Source organism: Pundamilia nyererei, unplaced genomic scaffold (assembly GCF_000239375.1).
Source record: "Pundamilia nyererei isolate P.nyererei 1_Seehausen unplaced genomic scaffold, PunNye1.0 scaffold00097, whole genome shotgun sequence".
Taxonomy (NCBI): Eukaryota; Metazoa; Chordata; class Actinopteri; order Cichliformes; family Cichlidae; genus Pundamilia; species Pundamilia nyererei.
The window spans coordinates 2,348,091-2,367,909 of NW_005187498.1; the positions used below are offsets into that span (position 1 = coordinate 2,348,091).

Genomic DNA, 19,819 nt, shown 5'->3' on the forward strand with positions numbered 1-19,819 from the left:
AAGATACAGTTACTGTTATCCTGTCTTATTTGAATGGTAATAAAAATGATAGTTGCAAGGACTTTCTCAGCTTATGTATTTAAAATAGCAATGTTTTAATGAGAGTGATCTACCTATTGATATGACCGCGTCTCTCTGCAAACCATTCATATTGAAAGAACAAGAAAGAACAGTGTGCTGTAAAAGCACAAGGAGAGTGTTATACCGGACGTGCTTCCACTGCTTCTGTAACTTCCTGCTGTCTGATCCACTTCTAAACACAGAAGTGGGAGTGTGAGAGTACACATGACACGAGGAAGAAGGAAGGATTCATGGGGGAAAAAGCTACTCAGACAGTATGGGGCCTAAATACTGTTTTGAGTACTGACACAGCTATCAGAAAGAATCAGATATGGTATTTAGTGAAGCTTGTTCTGAAAATCAGACCATCTCTGCAGATTTAATCTGACGGTATTGTGTACAGAGTTCACCACTTACAGCAATACTAAAGTGCAAACGCCTGCCAAACTACTTTCTGGACAGTCAGTCTTCTTATTGTGTAATATGTACCCGGCAGTTATATCTAGTTAATGTTGATTTTAGTTGCAGTTGTACTGCTTCACAGAACTTCCTGTTGTATTCAGTGGTGTTCTCCACATTCCGCTGCCCAGTGGTCTGTGCGGCTTTCAAATCATGCAACAGAGGAGGAAACAACAGGATGAGGAAGAGAGAGAAAAAAAGTTGAGGGGGGGCAAATACTGAGATAATTATAAAGACAGTTAATTGCCACTATGGCAAAAACACCTGCGCTGGCAGGCATGTCGTTTTATCGTGAAGAAGAACAGTAATGAAGCTACCACATAAACAGGACTATATTTATGCATACTGGTTTCTTCAGCCAGACGCCTCTCTGTTACTGAAAGTACAACATACATTATGCAGATTTTGTTAATGATTGGGAGGTCTTATACAGTTAGTCACGGGAGTAACTTTAGTAGAGGTCATGAGATGGTAAGTTGAGTATTTAAGTGTTAACTGTTTGATTACTCTCCGTGAAATAAAGTTTTAGGCTTTAGGACCTGGGAGGGTGAGGATTCTTCACCCACTCATCCACATGGGCGGGACTGGCCTGGAAATCTGATTCCAGGGCAGAGATTTTCATGCTCTGGGGCCTGGGAAATCGTCTCATACACTTCTGTCTTTGCCATCAGATACTTTCACTTAATACCGGTCAGGTCAGTGCTGGGGGGATCTTTTTGTAAGCAGCTTGACGATAAACCTGCCGAGTTATTCAAAGGACCCAATAAGGTAAGATGAATGTGCTCGGAGCACGGGAAGCATGGAGAGGGAGGGAGAGAGTAGAGGGCGTCCATCAACTGGTGGGAAATGTCCAGGCATGTGAAAAGAGGCCAAAAAGTCTGTCTATCTTTAACATGGTTAAAGATTCCTTTACAGCCATGTAGTTCCTCCAAGTAGTGCGAAAGCAAAGCAACTGCTGCACATAACTAGAACTGCATGACAGTCCAGACTTTCAGGGAGTTGGCTACACCTTTTGACCTGATTTAATCTGTAACAAGGGACGCCTCTCCTTCTTTTATCTACATGTTTTAAATGCCAGTGTCATTCATACTAAGTCACATGTCCAGAAAAATGAACTGCTTGTGACCTGCTCAATTAGACTGATGTAAACATCTCTGAACTACATCTCTAAGTGGTGATATGCATAAAGCCTGTCCTCCCTAAAGTACACGTTCGCTCTATGTACATGAACTGCTCTAAAAAACGCGTCTTTTGCTGTAGGGGTGTGTCATGCGTCAGTGAGTGGCCACTTTTCCCTCACCACAAGTAACCAATGAGCATCAACCAGACTTAGTCCTCCATTAGAGAATGTTATGTATGTTAAGTTTTTTCCCACTCCCAAGTCATGAACAACTCAAATCTTGCTGACCAATGTTTTGGCTTAGACACAGTGCACCCTGAAGCTGCCTACGTGGCTGTTATACAAGTCATTGCTTGAGGTTTGCACAGAGAGCTGCTTTAAATGGCATGGGCTAAACCACACTTACTAGCCTACCACAGCTTGCATCTTCTAAATCTCAAGAGTAAACCCTAAGTATGTACTGTTTGTCTTCATGTCTTCTCTTAGGTTTTGTCTTTTAGTAACATTACACCATGTGGGCAACAAACCTCGTATCTCTCGTCCTTCTGACAACTGCAGCCTTGGCAGCAACCTCCACATCAAAAGACAAAGTGTTGAGTAACCATGCCACCATCCTGGCTGACAGCACTGCCAATTTGGCTTTCAGTGTCTACCAGAGCATGGTAAAAGACAAAAATGTAGAGAACATTATCATTTCCCCCGTCGTCGTGGCCTCCTCTCTGGGTCTTGTGGCTCTTGGGGGAAAGGCCTCCACTGCCTCTCAGGTAAAAACCATCCTGAATGTAGCTAAAGTTAAAGATGAGCATCTCCACCCCAGTTTGGCTGAGCTGCTCATAGAGTTGAGCGACCCAAAGACTCGCAACATCACCTGGAAGATTAGCAACCGCCTGTATGGACCCAGCTCTGTCACTTTTGTGGAAGACTTTGTCAAAAGCAGCAAAAAGCACTATAATTGTGAGCACTCAAAGATCAATTTCCGAGACAAGAAGAATGCTGTGAACTCCATCAACGAATGGGCAGCCAAGTCTACTGATGGCAAACTGCCTGAGGTGACCAAGAATGTAGAAAAGACTGATGGGGCGATGATCATCAGTGCCATGTTTTTCAAATGTGAGTGGATAAGGCTGTGTATACATGTAGTATTCTATACTGTTCCCTAAAAGACACCTAAAATTAACTGAATGTTTTTTCTCTCAGGTCACTGGGATGAGCAGTTCCATCATAAGATGGTGGATAACCGTGGATTCATGGTGTCACGTAGCTACACTGTTTCAGTACAGATGATGCATCGCACAGGTAGCTGGAGACATTCCTATCAGCTTGTTCAGAAACACAGTTTGAGACTAGGAATGGTAGAACATTTTGGGAAAATCGAAAAGTTACTGCTCCAGAGGATCACAGGGCTTGAAAAAGTAGCACCCGCAAACCCACAAACAATATAACTCCACTCTTTACATGTGCATGTTTCACTATTGAATGAGGGAGTGACTAGGGACTCATTGCCTTGAATAGAGACATCAAGTCTCTGCCACAAAACTTCCGGTAGAAGGATTTTTAGCTAGCATAGCTAAGCTAGCTTTCTGTTTAGTCTTTATGCCAAATTCAGCTAAAACATAAGTGCAATGACCTATAAAATCAGTCTTTTTCGAAAAATGTGAAAGTATTTATAGGTACTACTATTACTGATACTACTACAACTTTAAGATCACAACACATGTTAATTAAACATAGATATTTATGAGTAAAATGATATTTCTCACTATTGTTTACGAGAGAGATGAGTCCAAATAACTGCAATAATGTCTGGGGAAATATTATTATCATACTGTATCTGTAGGTAGGAACTTGATTCACAATTAAAAAAAAAAAAGATCATAACTCGCTGAATTTTCAACTCACTAGTAAATGGTTTGAGTAGTTACAAATGCCGGGCACAGTAAGATTATTTCTTCCCATTTATACAGAAACAATTTCCAGTATATACTATCTAGGGAGTTTGTAAAAACTGTGGTTAACAGCTGTGCATTTACCAGTTCAATATCCAACATTATGCAAAACTAAATATGAGTAATAAATGTAACACTTTCTTTTTTTGAAAACTGTAACCAGCAGAAATTTTAAGAGACTCTCATGGACAGATTGATGATATTTGTAATTAATTTGTTTCATCAGGTCTCTTTGGCTTCTATGATGACAAAGACAATAAGTTATCTATCCTGAGCATGCCTCTATCTCATAAGAAGTCCACTGTGGTATTCATCATGCCCTACCATGTGGAACCTTTGGATAGACTGGAAAAGATGCTGACCAAGAAGCAGGTGGATAAATGGATTGGTTTGCTACAGGAGACAGCTATAGCTGTGTCTCTGCCCAAAGTCAGCATGGAAGTCAGTCATGATCTGCAGGTAAACAATTAAAGAATTTGTGCCTTACCACAGAACACTCTTTTACATTGTCACTATAAACATTTCATGTTACTCCTCAGAAACACCTCCAGGAGCTGGGCCTGACCGAGGCTGTGGACAAATCTAAAGCTGACTTTTCCAACATCTCTGGGAAGAAGGACCTCTACTTGTCAAGTGTGTTCCACGCCTCTGCTTTGGAATGGGACACTGATGGAAATGAAATTGATACCAGTATCTTTGGCACAGACAAGCTGAAAAACCCTAAACTGTTCTACGCTGACCACCCCTTTATTTTCCTAGTAAAGGACCAGAAAACAAGCTCCATCTTGTTCATTGGCAGGATGGTCCGACCAAAGGGTGAAAAGATGAGAGATGAACTGTAACCATGTGTGTAAGTTAGATGTTTGGCTGTTATCATGAGTGTAGATTTTATACTGCAGCATGTTGAGAAATGAAGAGTACATCTGATACTATGTAAGAGCACTCTTTTATGTCACATGGCAACAACATTCCATAATACACAACTTAAACGTTTGTCTTGTAATTACTGTATGAGGCGATGTGCACATCTTTGAATTTGGGACAGTTGTTAATATTTCAGTGTGTGTGTGTTTGTTTGTATGTTGGCATGTCACATTATGGACTGAATACTTACATTAAGTATGACATATTAAAGTTTTTGTTAAAGCACACTTTGTTTTAATAAAGTAGCAGTAACATCAGAATTTGTGCACGAAAAAGGTTTCTGGTGTCATTAAGTCTTAAAAAATTATGTAAAATGTGCACATCCTACAAGCTTCCTTACCTTTTTGTGTCCACTTGTCTTTGTTTGGAGTCACCCTGAATGCAGTTCGATTTGTGCGCACATGGTTTAGCAAAGCAAAATATGATTGAGCTGTTTTAAATGTCCAGTTTTTGCAATAAAAGTATATAAAAAAAGAACTAGCAGGTTTTATCCTTATTTTAGGATGCTGCCCTTTACTTTGTGACCTAAACACGTGGCTGCTGCTCCAGGACATGGTTATCGTCACATCAGCAATTTCCTAATAACAACTGCTCCAAAACATAAAATTAATGGATGATCCATCATTTGATTGGCTAGAAAATCGGTTAGGTAAGTAAGTAGGGCCTAGGAAAGCATGCAAGAATCAATACTAAAGATAAACACTGTCATTGTCAACAGCACGGCACAGCTCAACACACCACCTAAAGGCCATCTGTATTTATGACACATGCACAAGGAAAAATAACAATTAGACAAAAGACATGTGTTTCCTTTCTGTTGCAGTGTGTGCATGCCATTTTTAATATAGTGAACACAGTTCTTTAGCATGAATTGCACTGTAGCTTTCTACAGTCAATGGTGAACGGGTGGTTAATTGCTCTGCCTTTCATATAGAAACACACAGCTAGAGATTTATATACCAGTGGAAGTATCAGTCCCCGCCCCGCCTATTGTTTTATCGTCACTGTACACACTGTTTACATTGTGTTACTGATTTGTTCAGACTGTATCGTTCAGTGGTTCCTCTTTGCTTGAGCTGTGTGACACATTTCTGTCTAATTGTTGCTGACGTAGTAATAACGTCTTGATACTGTTTAGTGTTGCTATGACTTAACATACTCCACACTTTAATGTGTACGGGAAGAGAACAGCCCACCATGCCAACCCTTTTTTTTGGTAGTAGAATGGTGGGATTATGTATATTTATGGAGTGAACCAGCAATAGCATTTTGCCATTGCAATATTTTTTAGGTTACAAGCTTAAAAAGTACTATGATGTTTACATATTTACAAAGAAAATATATAAAATATACACGAAATATGCACTTATACGTTACATGAAACCTTCGTTTTTAATACCTTCAGGGTGTGCTTTCACTTTTGTGTATTTGTAGTGTGTATTTTCGTGTGTTTTTTTTTTTAGCAGCAGCTCAACTGGCTCTCGCTATCGCCCTCTCCATCGCGCGTGGAGGAGGGCTCGCGGAGCGCTCGTGCACTATGATGGGACTACAAATCCGTTAGCGCCTACAGCCTCCTCCTCTTTCATCATGGCTCCCTCGATAGACAGGCAAGGATACTGGGGGCGGCCGACCTCAACACTGGACTGGTGTGAGGAAAATTATGTCGTGTCCTTTTACATCGCGGAATTCTGTAAGTAAAAATCTGCCCGCACCATCATTTACTCTAAAAACGGTGAATTTGGGGGTTCGTTTAATGAGGCTTTAGACTGGGAGAGTCGTAGTACTTCGCCCCTCTAAGGTAAACATAGGAAGAACTGGTGTAACTGTAATTTAGTGCATATCTATTATTGTGTTATCTCGGCTAATAACATGATTTTCTCCGTGTAGTGTAAACGCTAATCTGTACGGCTACCGGAGCTGTAAGTAAACGAGGAAAAAGATACGCTGTTTACAGCGGATATATTGTCAACCTGTTCTGTGCATCGTAACGCTAGCCAGCACTCGCTACACGTATCGAACAACCTTTAAACCTGTATGCAAAGCAGCTCAGCACAAACGGCTCACTTCATATTATTTCACGTTGCCAGCCATTTGTGTTACAAGTCCGCTGTTGAACGTGTTCTTCCTGTAAGACAGTACGTTAGTCAGTCACGGGCACCACTGGAAACTTGATAAAACATTCCCTTCACATTATCAGGGCGCCTCTCTGCCTTGTCCACCGATAAAAAACCTGTTCCTCTGGAACCGTAATCTTAGATTAAACCGCTGTTTCCATCAGTCTTATCAAAAAGCTGTTGTATCAGCAGAAATGACAGGACAAAGGCTTGAACCTTCATTAAGGAGACAGTAAAACTCTTCGAAATAATTTACTCTAGCCAAACAAGCGAACAGAAGAATGACCCATTCCTGTGCAGCAAACAAAAATGTTTACCCAGCCTATTAATAGTTCATGGCGACAGTTCGTAACATAAAGTGATACAAATGACTCGTCATATGTGACACAGAGCAAAATCCATGTGTCCAGCAAGTTCATTGTAATACATTGTAACTATTACAGTACTTTTCCTTTGAAGGGAAAAGGTTCACTTGCTGTTGTCAGCGGTGTTCAGAGTTACTGTATGGTACAACAGTTGATCCAAAGTTGGCTCAAAGTGAACTTAAGCGTTGCAGTTTGGACTCCTTTGTCATCTGTCTTCTTCTGTCTGACACACATCTGCCTAGCTGCAGGTTTTCTGCTATAGTTTTGTGTGTCCTTTATAGTAGACTGCACTTCTGGTATGGGTAATTTTTTATCAGTAACCAAAATCTGCATATTTTGGTGGCTTTAATCAGAAATCTGCAGATAAAGGCATGCTGGTTTCTGGAGATTCTAGTAAGTTAGTTTTCAAACAATGCAATGTCCTGGTAAGTCTGATTGTTTTCCACGCCTCAGTGCATACATAGCCACACCCACAAAGTGCAAGGTTGTGTTCAGAGTTGAGCTCTGTTTTGTCAGGTTCCCTGTGGACTAGATGATGTGCAAGCAGTGCTCCATGCACACGTTAATGACCTATGGGGGGAGGGAGGTTCTCTGATGAGCATCAACATTTGTATATCAAGCGTAGTTTTGCTCGGCGTAATTGGTTGAATCATTTGAATCAGAACTGACCACTACAACCCTACTACAGGTCGCCCTCATCTGTCTGTGCCACACTGTAAAACATAGTGGGGAAAACACAGCCTATAAAATTAGGATCTAAAACACAAGATTGTAACATGCTGTGTGAACAATGTGATTTCAGGATTGAGTGTATAGGTGTCATATTAATTTGTCAGTAAAGGGGTCGGGTAGTTTTAGTTTTGACTAGCTAAGAAACAAAAACCCAGATCAGTCTAAATTCAAACTATTTGCATATTTGAACAGTTTAAATAAACGAAACCTAGTGCTATTGCTTCTATATCGTATAATAGAGATTTTATAGCTGTGCACCCTTTGGATTTTATGCTGCAACCGTGGTAATGCGATACCATGCATAACACTCGTTGCGGCCATGTCACGTTTTCTCTGAGCTTTTCAGAGATGTGCAGTTATCTTAAAGGTCACTTTCATTTATCTATGCTGTCTTTGCTGACAGGGAACACTGTCAGCAACCTGATCATGATTCTCCCTCCCATTTACGGGGCCATCCAGACATTCCGTGACGGCCTCGAGTCCCGCTACATCTGCTCTTTTCTCGGACTGGCAGGTTGGTGCACTGGCTCTGCATTAATGCTGTGATTGTTGCGAGAACGTGCTTGTGACAGTTATTGAGAGCAGTGGCTCAGTATTTACAGCAAACGCCTCCGGCCGAATGTCCTAACTTTGAATTTTTGTGTCTTGTGTGTACTCTTCCCCCACACCCAAGCTGTTGGTGTTGGTTCCTGGTGCTTCCACATGACGCTGCTGTATGAGATGCAGGTGGGCTGCAAATCTGAACATGTCAGCAAAAGCGGGCATAAACTGAACTCATGAGCATTTGCTACTTGACCAAATGCTTGCTTGTACAGTGATGTAGTAATGCGTGTTTCTTTTCTTTTCTGTCTCGTCATTTGCAGTTACTGGATGAGTTGCCTATGATTTACAGTACCTGCGTTTTTGTCTACTGTATGTAAGTGCCTTCATCTTTTTGGATCAATTGTTGCAGCACTCACCTGAGAACAAATCCAGTATCACTGTAAAATGAACCAGTGAATCCTTTACTGATAACTTAATGCCTTAAAAAAAACCAGCCTGTTTTTGAAGATTTGTTTCTAGATTTCACTTTCATTTTAGCTCAGCTTATATTTGCCCTTTGCCCTTTGGTTCTCTTCTTATCAAGCTCAATATAAAAGATAAATATTAATTTGTTTTTCAGATATGAGTGTTTCAAGCAGGAGAAGGGTGTCAGTTTATTTCCTATTGCAATATTATTTATCTTCAGTGTCTCAGTCACTGTGGTGAGTATACATGTTTTCATTACCAGTTTACTCTGAAACTGAACTCAGGAAGAAAGCATTAACGATCGTCCTGTCCCTGTTGACTGTTACTTGTGTAGGTATATTTGCAGTGGAAGGAGCCAGTGTTTCACCAGGTAAGGGAGTGTTTTGCATTATGTTCACCTGACTCATGTTGCTCATTGTTTGCAATTAGGGTGCCTTAGGTCTACTTTGGCTTGTGTAAACACTGAGCTTGCCAATGCGGCATGCAAACTCAGCTTGGTGCATTGTGGGTGTTAAATGTATGGCAGCATTTCACACCAAAGCAGAGGAATTTCAAGTGTACCATTAAGAAAAATGATCCAGAGCCCTGAAAAAGAAACAAACCTTTAACTGTGGCATTAAACACGTCAAACACTTGTTGCCAGGAAGGAGATAAATCTAATACGCCTAACCCTAAAAACCATTAAAGATAAGCATAGCCAATTATGTAGGGCTGCTGTTAGTGTTTGTCTGTACCTGTTATAGTCTCAGGTAATGTGCTGTGTTACAGCAATAAGGACAATGTGACAAAGTGGCCTTTGTTTAGTCCTTGGAGCTGTATTTGTTTACTAATCACACTGGTCTGTAGTGGTTGTGATAACACTCCCTCTGTTCTAGCATGGTGAGCCAACACATCCATAAACATGCACAGAAACATGATGTCAGTTTAGTTAACAGTTGTGTGCTGCTCAGCTGAAGAATGTTTGCTTTATTTTTAAATCTTACTCAAAAATCTGACAGTGATATACTATTACTACAACTACCGCTATTGCTAGTAATAGTAATAATAATAAATGGTAATTAACCCAGGCCTGCTACTGGCCCAGTTCCACTGGCAGCCATACACAGCCTCCACCAAATGTAACAGATGATGTAGTATGCTGTGGACCATGAGCTTTTCCTATCTGTCTGGTTTATTTAGTATTTCCAGCCTGATGCTGGCCTCTTTCACTTGCATCAGCATTTCTTTTGACCTCATATTAACCATTCCAGTGAAAACACTTGAACACTTTAAATCAACCAAATTCTTATATCTTTACCTGATACAGCTTGCTAGCCAGCTGTCAATATATTTTTGAGCCTTAAAGTTAAATGTTTGCACTTGAATCACATTAGGCTGTTTTGCTTTTAAATTCCACTGTGGAGGGTAAACAGAGCTCTGTATAACCTCCAACTAGAAAAAATAGAATTAGAATTGTCCAAATACTTATGGACCTAGCTGTATATACTGGTTCCTTTCTTTAGTTATATTCTAATTTGCTACAATATTGTTCCTTTTTATCTGTTGTTGAAAAAGAGCCAAGTCAATAATGCTACAGGTCAAACACAACACAGTCTAACAGGGATTAGTGAGTCCTGAATTATGGGCCTCAATTACCTGTTAGTTACAGTTCTGTCTAAAAGTCTTGAGCCACCCTTAATTTCTTTATATTTTGCTGTCAAGGAACCAGACGTATAACTTTTTGAACTGTTCTTCAGTAATAGTTCTCCAGGCTTTGTGAAGGTCTTTCAAATGTTTAACTTTGTCACCGACTTGTTGTCCCTGACCATTTTCAGGGAAATGTTTCTTTATCAGCTTAACAAAAAATGACCTATGATCATTCAAGTATAAAAAGACACCTGACACTTAAAGAACCTGTTTTAAATTGTAGCTTTAGGCACTGTGTTACTAGCAGACTGTTGGAAACACAGAAGTTGTTCCCATTTGTTTTTCAGTTAAATTAATGAAAAATGCTAAAATTACCTTTTTATGATTGGGTGTGTGACACATTTACAGACTTCTGTTTCCGACAGGCTTTTTCTGCCTTCTGGTGAGCAGCTGTTGCTCAGAGTTAGAGCGGAGGGTCGATCCCAGCACAAAGCTAGTGCAGCATTAAACCTTTTAATAAATGTGTCCATGCTTTTCACAGCTCAGCTAAAGCCAACATGAAACAGAACTTGAATATGATTATTGGGCTTGGCTAGATTTAGTATTAGAAATCTTTCTGGCTGCATGTTCTTTTTCGATTATAAGGAACTTCTCAGATATGCCACTTCCTGAGCAGAAATAAAACTGCTGACAATTCTGATTAGAAAGCTCAAATGATTTATATCACAAAAGGTTAGCAGTTGGCTACAATGTGCATGAAACACCAGAAAACAAAAATGTTAGATGAAAGGAGATTTTACTTGACCAACATCATATGCTAATAAGCTGTGTTATTATTTGTTGTGCACAAGCTCGGGCTGTTTCCATCTGAGGAATTTCCTGTCAGTTGAACTCTGCTGACTCAGTGGAAATGTATAATTACTGAAAGATTGTATCTGTATCCATATCATGCATGATCCAACTCTGTTTCAAATCCAAACACCTGCCCTTGTTTCCAGGTCATGTATGGTGCTCTAGTAGCTTGCCTAGTATTGCGTTCTATCTTCATTGTTACATGGTAAGTTTGCCACAAGGTCCATTAAATAAGAAACATTAACATATCAAAAGACGTGTTATTCATTAATATTCAGTAAGGCAACAACATGCTGAAGGGTGTTTTTTGTTGTTGTTGTTTGATTTTCTTTCAGGGTGTACCCATGGCACAAGCCACTGTTCTACACCTCTTTAGCTATCTTTTTGTTGGGTTTCCTTCTTTGGAACATCGACAATATCTTCTGTGACTCTTTAAGGTGAGTAGTGGAAGTTAAGGTTAATTGTGAAATTCTGAGAACCAAGTTAATTATTCTCCACCTAACAGTTGCAATGGTAAAAGTGTTCACTTCAAAGTCATAAACTGTAACTCCGATGTCACTGCAAACCAACCGACACTGTTTCTCTAAAAAAAAAATGCATGTTTAGGTTTAAATGTCCATGCAGGTGTTAAATCACAATCTTTGGGTCAATTTCTTATCATTTTTTGTTGTAGTTGATAAAAATGTTTCACTTTGTTAATGTCTCGAGTTGTTGGGTAAACACTTACTTTTGAATCCCAGAGCCAGTAGACAAACACTGCCCCCTGGTGTTGGAGTGGTAACACAGTTCCATGCGTGGTGGCACATATTTACAGGTCTGGGGTCTTACCTACACATACTTTTCAGGTAAGCTTCAGTCACAGGAGATTACAGCTGCAGTGCGGTTTATTGTCCACATGGATTCAAATCAATTGTTCTTGTTTTTTAGTTTGCAGATCAGATCAACCTACCTCAAGTACAGGCCAAAAGTAAAGGTACACCCAACTCTTTGTCTGCAGGATATTGTGTATGTTATGTAGTGTCACGTGTTTGTTTGAATATTTGTTATCTCACTGGTGACCTGTGGCTGTATCTTAACATTGTACAGTTTCTATGTGGAGTGTGGCCCACATTGCACATTGAACCACAGAGGACAAGCTGAATGAAGGAAAGGGGACCAACCGAAGGATTGTGAATGCCAACGGCAGACATCCTCGGCACCGGGACCTGCCAATGTCATCCTGCAGCTGCTGGGGGGACCCAGCCAGGGGGAGGGTGGGCCCCAAGACACCACCCCAGGGACCCTTCAGCTCTGCACTGTGGGGATTAAGTACAGTATAGCACTGAGATCAGTTCTAAGAAATTATTATTTTTTAATCACCATAATTTATTAGACTAGTTTTTCTGTAATTTTATTGGAGTGTAGTATTTTATTTGGTTATTAATTTTGGATGCAATGAAGTGATCTGTTGAAGTGACTAATGCTGAAAGGGTTTTGGACTTTAGCTTGGGTAGGGTTTGGGAATGGGGTAATGAGTGTCATTAATGCAAAAGTCACATGACATTGCCTTTGTATGTTCAGTCCTGTGAATGTTTAAATCCCCTTCAAATGCATCCCTGTTAGTAGCAAGTATAGATCAGAGTACTTTGCTTATCGGTAGCTGAGAGAACACTACTTACAGCACATCCTGTCCCTAATGTAGTTTCGGGATATGCTTACTACAAATGGAGTAAATGCCAGCTAGAAATCTGATGCGGTGTAGCTCAGATGTCTCAACTCATCATAGTTGTTCACTCATTTGCTTGTTTGTTTTTTAATATTCTAACGTTTTAAGTTACACTGGGAATCAAAACACACGTGTGATGTGTGAGGTATTTTAATAGTTCAGTGCTCGTACAAAACAAAAAAATTATTGACAAAGTTAAGATTTTTCCTGGTGCAAGGCGCAAGACAAATCACTTTCTACATCTCCAGTTTCTCTGAACAGACAGAAAGCTTCCTCTTCCTGCTAAAGCGATACTCTGAACTAATTTGTGCTTTATGAAGAACTACAGCCACCACGGGGGTAGGTGTAGTGGAACCATAATGAGACTACCTCAGGGTTGTTATACAGTACAGGACAGTCATACTTGAAACGTTGATAGTGAAACTAGTTAAAAGTCTGTCAGTAGAACTTTAGTTGTTGAAAGTGAATCAAAGGACCAAGTGAATGACTGGAACATGTCTGAGTTGTTACATCTTTATGAGCTGCGCTGAATGAAGAACTGGACTTGTCCACTTCTGGCTTGCTAAATATCTCCTTCTGCATTAGCTATCCGGTCTTTAAGCTTGAGTCTGAGTCATTAGCCGTGCCTGGGCCCAAACTCCACTGCAAAGTCACAAGATCACTGCGGCATCAGTGAGAGTTAAAACTGTCTAAATTCTTTCATCTTTAATAAAATGATCAGTGTTGCTGCTTTACCAGGTGTAACAAATAAGTTTAACATCCAGGCATCCATGAAAACAGAATTTATGAAATTTAACAGTTAGAAGTTAGCAGGAAGTTAGCTCGCTAGCTTCCATCTAAATATAATATAGCATGTTCTGAGTGAGGGATTTCAGAAACAAATTAAGACGTACAGCTCTGCTATCACTTTCAACATAAATGAAGACAAAACTAAACAGCAGTGACGTTTGTAGGGTTACTGAAGTTTGGCTAGCTGGTATATAATGATGTGCTACTTGATCGCTAGCGACACAGCTATGTTAGCATAACACAAACAGTAAAGCTAGAGGATAAATCAACTTTTTTCCACTCAATAAAAGTTAACGTGAGGGTTCCCGAAGGTTAGGGACAAATGCAATATTTTGGCAGGATGCTGTAAACGGACTGAACTTCAGTCAGGAGAACAACTGAGATAAGCTTGTTGAGATTAAATAGAACAAGATACAAAGCATTAAAACATGTAAAAAGCACAACAGCCTTATTAAACGCAGAGTAGTTTGGGCCCAGAAGCAGGATTCATCACGCCATCACTTAAAGACCGGATAATCCCCTCAATGTTCATTGATCATTATGTTAAAGAACAGTAATATGGCTAAGTGTCCATAGTAATTCTGAGAAAACTTTCAAAGTCCCATCTTTTAACTTATAGCCAAACAATACATTTTATTTAAAAAACAACAACATGACTTTATAATGACGAGGCAAATTGTGCAAATGCACATCTACAGACGCCTTGTGATACAGTTTCTCATGCAACCACTAGGTGGCTGTAAATTTCCAGCATATTTCAGACATTGCCAAGCTTGTCATTAAGTGTATGAAGAACTACCTATCTGCTCTAGATCTGGCTGTTAGGATCCATGCTTACATTTGTGTGGTGAAATGAAGGGCTTTTTTCTTTCCAATGTTTTTGTTTGGTTACTGTGAAACCATGGAGATGTATGTAAAACTGGAAGATGCACAACACTACAGTAGTGAGAGATTCTTTGGCATTTGCTGTGGCCTCAACTGCTGTGCACTGGATCTTGAGACAACATGTAGTATTTTCATTTTTTTGGTGTTGTTGTCATAATTAAACGCTGTGTCACCAACTCATGCTTGGGTCTAATAAGTACACAGACCCAGTCTCGGAAAAACATTCGCAAGCACAATGTACAAAAGAAAAGTATTACCGTTGTCCACATGCGTGTTTGGAAACATCACTGTATGATACAGCTTGAAAACGTTGCTCATCAGTATGGGTGATCAGGTGTCAAAGAAGGTGCCTTATCGTTTTCCTAGCAGTGTAATCCGAGTTGCCTTGATGTTTGTGATAAACCATTCAGTTTGTGTTCTGCAGTGTGCCCTTCCCCTGATTATTTGCAGTGAAGAAGAGCAAATTCTGCCATGGTTTTTGTTGTACTTTGATCATGTGCCAGTCTTTTACGGTGTCATGTATTGTCAAATAAAAGAAATGTCAAACTTCCATCACCATATACCATGTGGATCGTGAGTATTGTGTGTTATTGGCATGTTGTTAGTGAGTCGGTTGGAGTCATTCAAACCTAGAGTAAAGCAGTAATTTACTGTGACGCATATACACTGGAAAATGTGGTAAATACATCCTCAGGTGAAGAATGCACAGCATATTAAACACTGTCATTAGGACAAAACACAATATGGAAGTACACCCCATTATTCAGTAGCTTGCACAACCACCCTTTGCAGCAATTTATTAACATATTTCAGTGAGGCTGAGTTTTGGACTTTGTCATTGCTACATTTTGTTTTTTTTGTGTTTTGGCTAAGCTTCGCTTGTCACTGTTTGACAACCTTTTTTGACTCTAGAATACTTTGTTATATAGCAGAGATCATGGTGGACTAAAGGACTGCAAGGTGCCCAAATCATGCCCACCCCATGTTTTTCTGTGCTATGTGGTCAGACATCCGATGTAACTTTGCAAACCTAGGCTGTGCCAAAAAGAGGCTTTCTGCTGGCAGCCTTTTCAAACAAGTTATTTTTGATCAGTCTTAGTGTGACATTCTAAACTTTAACATGTCGCTCATGGATTTTTTGACATTCAGTTTCACTTTGTCTGACTTTGGGATAATTTTTTTTCTGTAAAATGAAAGACTTAAAATGAAAACAATTTCCAAAAAAATGTTTGGAAATGACCCTTTCCAGATTAATGAGCACTGAGGGATTTGTTCTCTAAGATCATCACTGGTGTCTTTCCTGCTTGGCATTGTGGTAACACACAGCTGAATGCTTCAGACCAGCAAACTGCCAAAACGTTTGCTTTTGTAGTGCTTGTGATGAGAACCACCTGGCTGGAAGCAGTGCTTAAACAATGGAAAAAACACAAACTCTCATGTTTAGCTGTTTTCCACTTTTTCTTTGGTCATTTTAGCCTTTTTGGCCAGGGTGAAGGGAGTATCTGCCATCAAACAAGAAGACAGCCGCATGTAGCTATAGTGATGTTTGCTAGTTCACCTTACATGCATTAATGTAATAACGTGGTTAGCCTACTCAACGTAAATTACACACGAACAACATGAAGCTACCCACCCAGAGAAGAACGGCTGCTGCTGCTGCCATCATCATCTGTCATCATTTCTGCTACACTGGCAGGGCTAGGGGCCAGGACGTGTTTTTGGGGGATGTTGCTAACTCCGGGTCTGATAACAGGCAACCCACCCGCAGTAGATGTGCACGGTGTGAGGTCTCGCAGCAAACTATCAAATACGGCGCATTTCTCGGCTTTAAAAAAAACCGCTATGCGTCGCCAGGTGTTTCATCGGATTTGAGGTGTTACCTCCTTTGACAGTATCTGGCTGCAAGTGAAGTTAGTTTTTTACACACTGCTTCTGCATTTTGGCTTATTTTTTGTTAAATAATAACTGCATAGTGTAATAGGTCATGTGTTGTTGTACATCTGGAGTTGCACTGAGCTAATGTTAATACTTGGAAAGGACCTGATTATTTTTTTCAAATCATTTTTTGATACGTAAAACATGGCATATAAAAAATGGAACCTCGTAAAATAAAAGACATGTAATAGCTGACACAGCATAACCAAATGTTGACAGTCCAAACTATGCAGAAGCTGAGAAACCTTTCAGTACATTGAGGAAGAATGTTTGTTATTGTACCTCTGTGTAAGGCATAATAGTAAAAGAAGGCTTGGTCTGGGTTAAAGAAGGTGACAAATCTCAAAACGCGTCACCACTTTTCTGCGCTGATTGAGGTCACTGATTTGCTCCATTAGTCAACGAGTCATTTGTTAGTCACTTGAGCCTGTTTCAGTGAAGTGCCAACAGGTTCCAGAAATCTAATAAAGGTGTGTGTCTGTGTTTGTATGTGGCAGAGCATGCGCCAAAAAAAAGCAGTTCAGCCACATGTCATAAAAATTTGGCATAGTTATAGTAATATAAATGTAAAACTGCATCTCTGAATAAAGTGTCTGAACTTAGTGTAAAGCTGGTTTCACCTTTTCTTTACTGCTCTGTACGCGCTAAGTGCTTGATCAGTAACACACAGCCCAAATGTGTCCATAAAAAACAAACAGCAACAACAAAACAAAACAGATGCTTGTCTTTCTTCTCAGCATAGTTTACACGGAGGAATTTGACTCTCAGTATCAATCAATCAATCTTTGATTGCTATAGCACATTTAAAAAGGACAGTGTCCATCAAAGTGCTTCACACAAGGTAGCAAAGCAGATTACAACAAAGGCAACAAGAACAGTTAAAAACATTTAAAAACAGTTATAGTTACAGTTACATAGCACATCTGGGCATAGGACCCCAGTGTATTAGTTAGCTGGTCCAGGGGAATGGGACTGTCAAAAACAATAATTTTCGTTTTAATTATCATTTAGAGTTAGAGAGTTTTGTAATAGCCAAGCTTTAACTTTCCGCAGATAGTTGAACAAAGGCACTAATGAGGACTGGACATCCTGATTCTGGGGGGAGTCGATTTGGATGTAGCAGTGAAACGAGATATTATGCTTTCTGAAAATGAGTCTCAAGGGCAGCATGTACAAAGAACATAATGTAGGACTTAGCACCGAGCCCTGGGGGACACCGCAACGGAAAGGGCAGAAGAGGAAGAGTATTTCCTCATTGTGACGGAGAAAGACCTCTCAGATAAGTATGATTTAAACCATGAAAGGACATTACCTTTAAGTCCAGCTACATGTTCTAGCCTTGCCAGGAGAATATTGTGATCAACCGTTTTGAAAGCCGACGTTAAGTCTAATAAAACTAGGACCACTGAGCGCCCTGAATCAGCAGTTAAAAGCAGTTCATTAAAAACTCTTAATAGTGCTGTATCGGTACTGTGGCGCGGTTTAAACCCAGAATTTCTCACTGATTCCATTAGTCTCTAAAAAGGTCAGCAACTGATGAAGGACTATTTAGGATAGTACAGGATGTGTGATGTGGTGTTGCCATATATAATCATGTCCAAGGTGACAGTGACACAATTATTATAATTTTGACTGTGTAGCACATCACAATACATGGAATACTGCTCTACTGGCAGCTGTGTTGCAGATGAGTAATTGGAAAACTGACAGTTACGAAGTATGATTGTAGAATGGCCACTCGCTAGCTCTCCTTATAACGCTGCTTTATTGAACATGTGCTCGGCATCAGTTATAACAAAAAAACTGCCACTAGGCCACCCTGCCGCAAAAGCATATCAGATGGCGTAAAGCCGCAATACACCACGGCTCAATGTAAACACTAACATAACCCAGTGTATGACAATGATAGTCAACTGTGACAAGTTTTCTTCTTAATTCATGATACATTAAGGTGATGAAAGGACCTGAGTTGATGCAAAGTGTGAAACACGAGTTTCCAAAATGTGTTAAGGCAAGAATTAAAGACCAATATCGGGCAAAACAAACAAAAAACAAAACAAAAACAAAAACAAAAAAACAAACCAATAAACAAACAAACAAACACAGCTGTCTGCAGCATAAACTTAACTCAAGGCCTAATCAGGAACACTAGGCCAGGAAGCCCATGGAAGGCAACTAAAGTTGGAAATTGAGAGATTTCCTTATAAATATAACTACAGTCACTTTACCTCAAAACACAAACAATACTCAAGAACAGAAAGGCAAGATTACATAAGCTTTCAGATTAGTCATGCAACAACATTGAATCAAGATTAAATTCTATACTACCGAATACTAAGACGATCTAAAGTATATCACACCATCAAACTTGTATGGGCAGTGTGATGATGTGATATCCTTTCCAATGGAACTGGCTCACAGGAGTTTATTTATGCTGTGTCTGCCATAGGAAGTATCACAGTCAGTTTGGAAGTTTATGTTTTGCTCAAATTCAGGTTCAGAAAACACTTTACAGTACAGATGGACAATAACCTAGAAACACACCTCAAAAGCAACCTTCTTGTTTTTGTGTTTACAGGTTGCCTCAGTCAGTCATCTGCCTTTATTTCAACCAATCCCTAGCATCTTCTGCATATCCTCCTTCACTACATCCATGAACCTCCTGTGAGGTCTATTTTTCAGCTGCCTGGCAGCTCCATAATCACCATCCTTTGTTCAGTGTATCCACTATCCCTCCTTTGCACATGTCCAAGTCATCTCAGCCTTGTCTGCTCACTCCCAGTGAAAATCTTATCTCACTTATGCTGAATTTCATTCCTCTTCTCTCCAGTACATACTTCCACCTCCCCAGGCTCTCTAAAACCATTCCCTAGCTTCACCAGGGTTTGTTATGTCATCTGTGAAACTCATAGTCAGTGGAGACTCCTGCCTGATTTCATCTGTCAGCATGTCCATCGACATTGCAAACAAGAAGGGACTCAGGGCAGATCTCTGACGTTATCAGCCCAACCTGAAAACCCATCTGTCACTCTGATCGCACACCTCAGCACTGTCCTCATACACCAGTCTCACATACTTCTCTGGCACTCCTGTCTTGCTCACGCACTACCACAGTCCCTCTTTTGGCACCCTATCATATGCTTTGTGTAGATCCAAAAAGACATAGTGCAACTACTCCTGACTTTCTCTATAGTCCATCAATGCTCATAAGGCAAACATCACATCTGTTGTGCTCTTTCTTGGCATTAGGCCATGCTGCTGCTTGCTGATTGTCACCTCTCTCCTTAACCTAGATTCAA

The 19,819-nt window shown here is 40.1% G+C and overlaps 2 protein-coding genes across 2 annotated transcripts; both read left to right on the forward strand.

The window, feature by feature from the left end:
- The first annotated feature begins 1,081 nt into the window (after nt 1-1,081).
- Nucleotides 1,082-4,986, forward strand: LOC102201730 (serpin H1-like). Its single transcript, XM_005740158.1, has 5 exons — nt 1,082-1,287; nt 2,126-2,749; nt 2,837-2,935; nt 3,812-4,044; nt 4,125-4,986. Exons 2-5 carry the CDS (start codon nt 2,152-2,154, stop codon nt 4,425-4,427), a joined length of 1,233 nt encoding a protein of 410 aa, XP_005740215.1. The 5' UTR covers nt 1,082-1,287; nt 2,126-2,151; the 3' UTR covers nt 4,428-4,986.
- A 1,093-nt stretch (nt 4,987-6,079) lies between these two features.
- acer3 (alkaline ceramidase 3) lies at nt 6,080-13,642 on the forward strand. Its single transcript, XM_005740159.1, has 11 exons — nt 6,080-6,199; nt 8,124-8,234; nt 8,394-8,446; nt 8,584-8,636; nt 8,883-8,964; nt 9,063-9,098; nt 11,353-11,411; nt 11,542-11,643; nt 11,947-12,051; nt 12,134-12,179; nt 12,293-13,642. Exons 1-11 carry the CDS (start codon nt 6,097-6,099, stop codon nt 12,344-12,346), a joined length of 804 nt encoding a protein of 267 aa, XP_005740216.1. The 5' UTR covers nt 6,080-6,096; the 3' UTR covers nt 12,347-13,642.
- The last annotated feature ends 6,177 nt before the right edge of the window (nt 13,643-19,819 follow it).

Coding starts and splice junctions, on each gene's coding strand:
- acer3 (XM_005740159.1), top strand. CDS start 6,097: ATGGCTCCCTCGATAGACAGGCAAGGATACTGGGGGCGGCCGACCTCA. Junction 8,965..9,062: donor TCAGTGTCTCAGTCACTGTG/GTGAGTATACAT, acceptor TTACTTGTGTAG/GTATATTTGCAGTGGAAGGA. Junction 12,180..12,292: donor AGTACAGGCCAAAAGTAAAG/GTACACCCAACT, acceptor AACATTGTACAG/TTTCTATGTGGAGTGTGGCC.
- LOC102201730 (XM_005740158.1), top strand. CDS start 2,152: ATGTGGGCAACAAACCTCGTATCTCTCGTCCTTCTGACAACTGCAGCC. Junction 2,750..2,836: donor CAGTGCCATGTTTTTCAAAT/GTGAGTGGATAA, acceptor TTTTTCTCTCAG/GTCACTGGGATGAGCAGTTC. Junction 4,045..4,124: donor AAGTCAGTCATGATCTGCAG/GTAAACAATTAA, acceptor GTTACTCCTCAG/AAACACCTCCAGGAGCTGGG.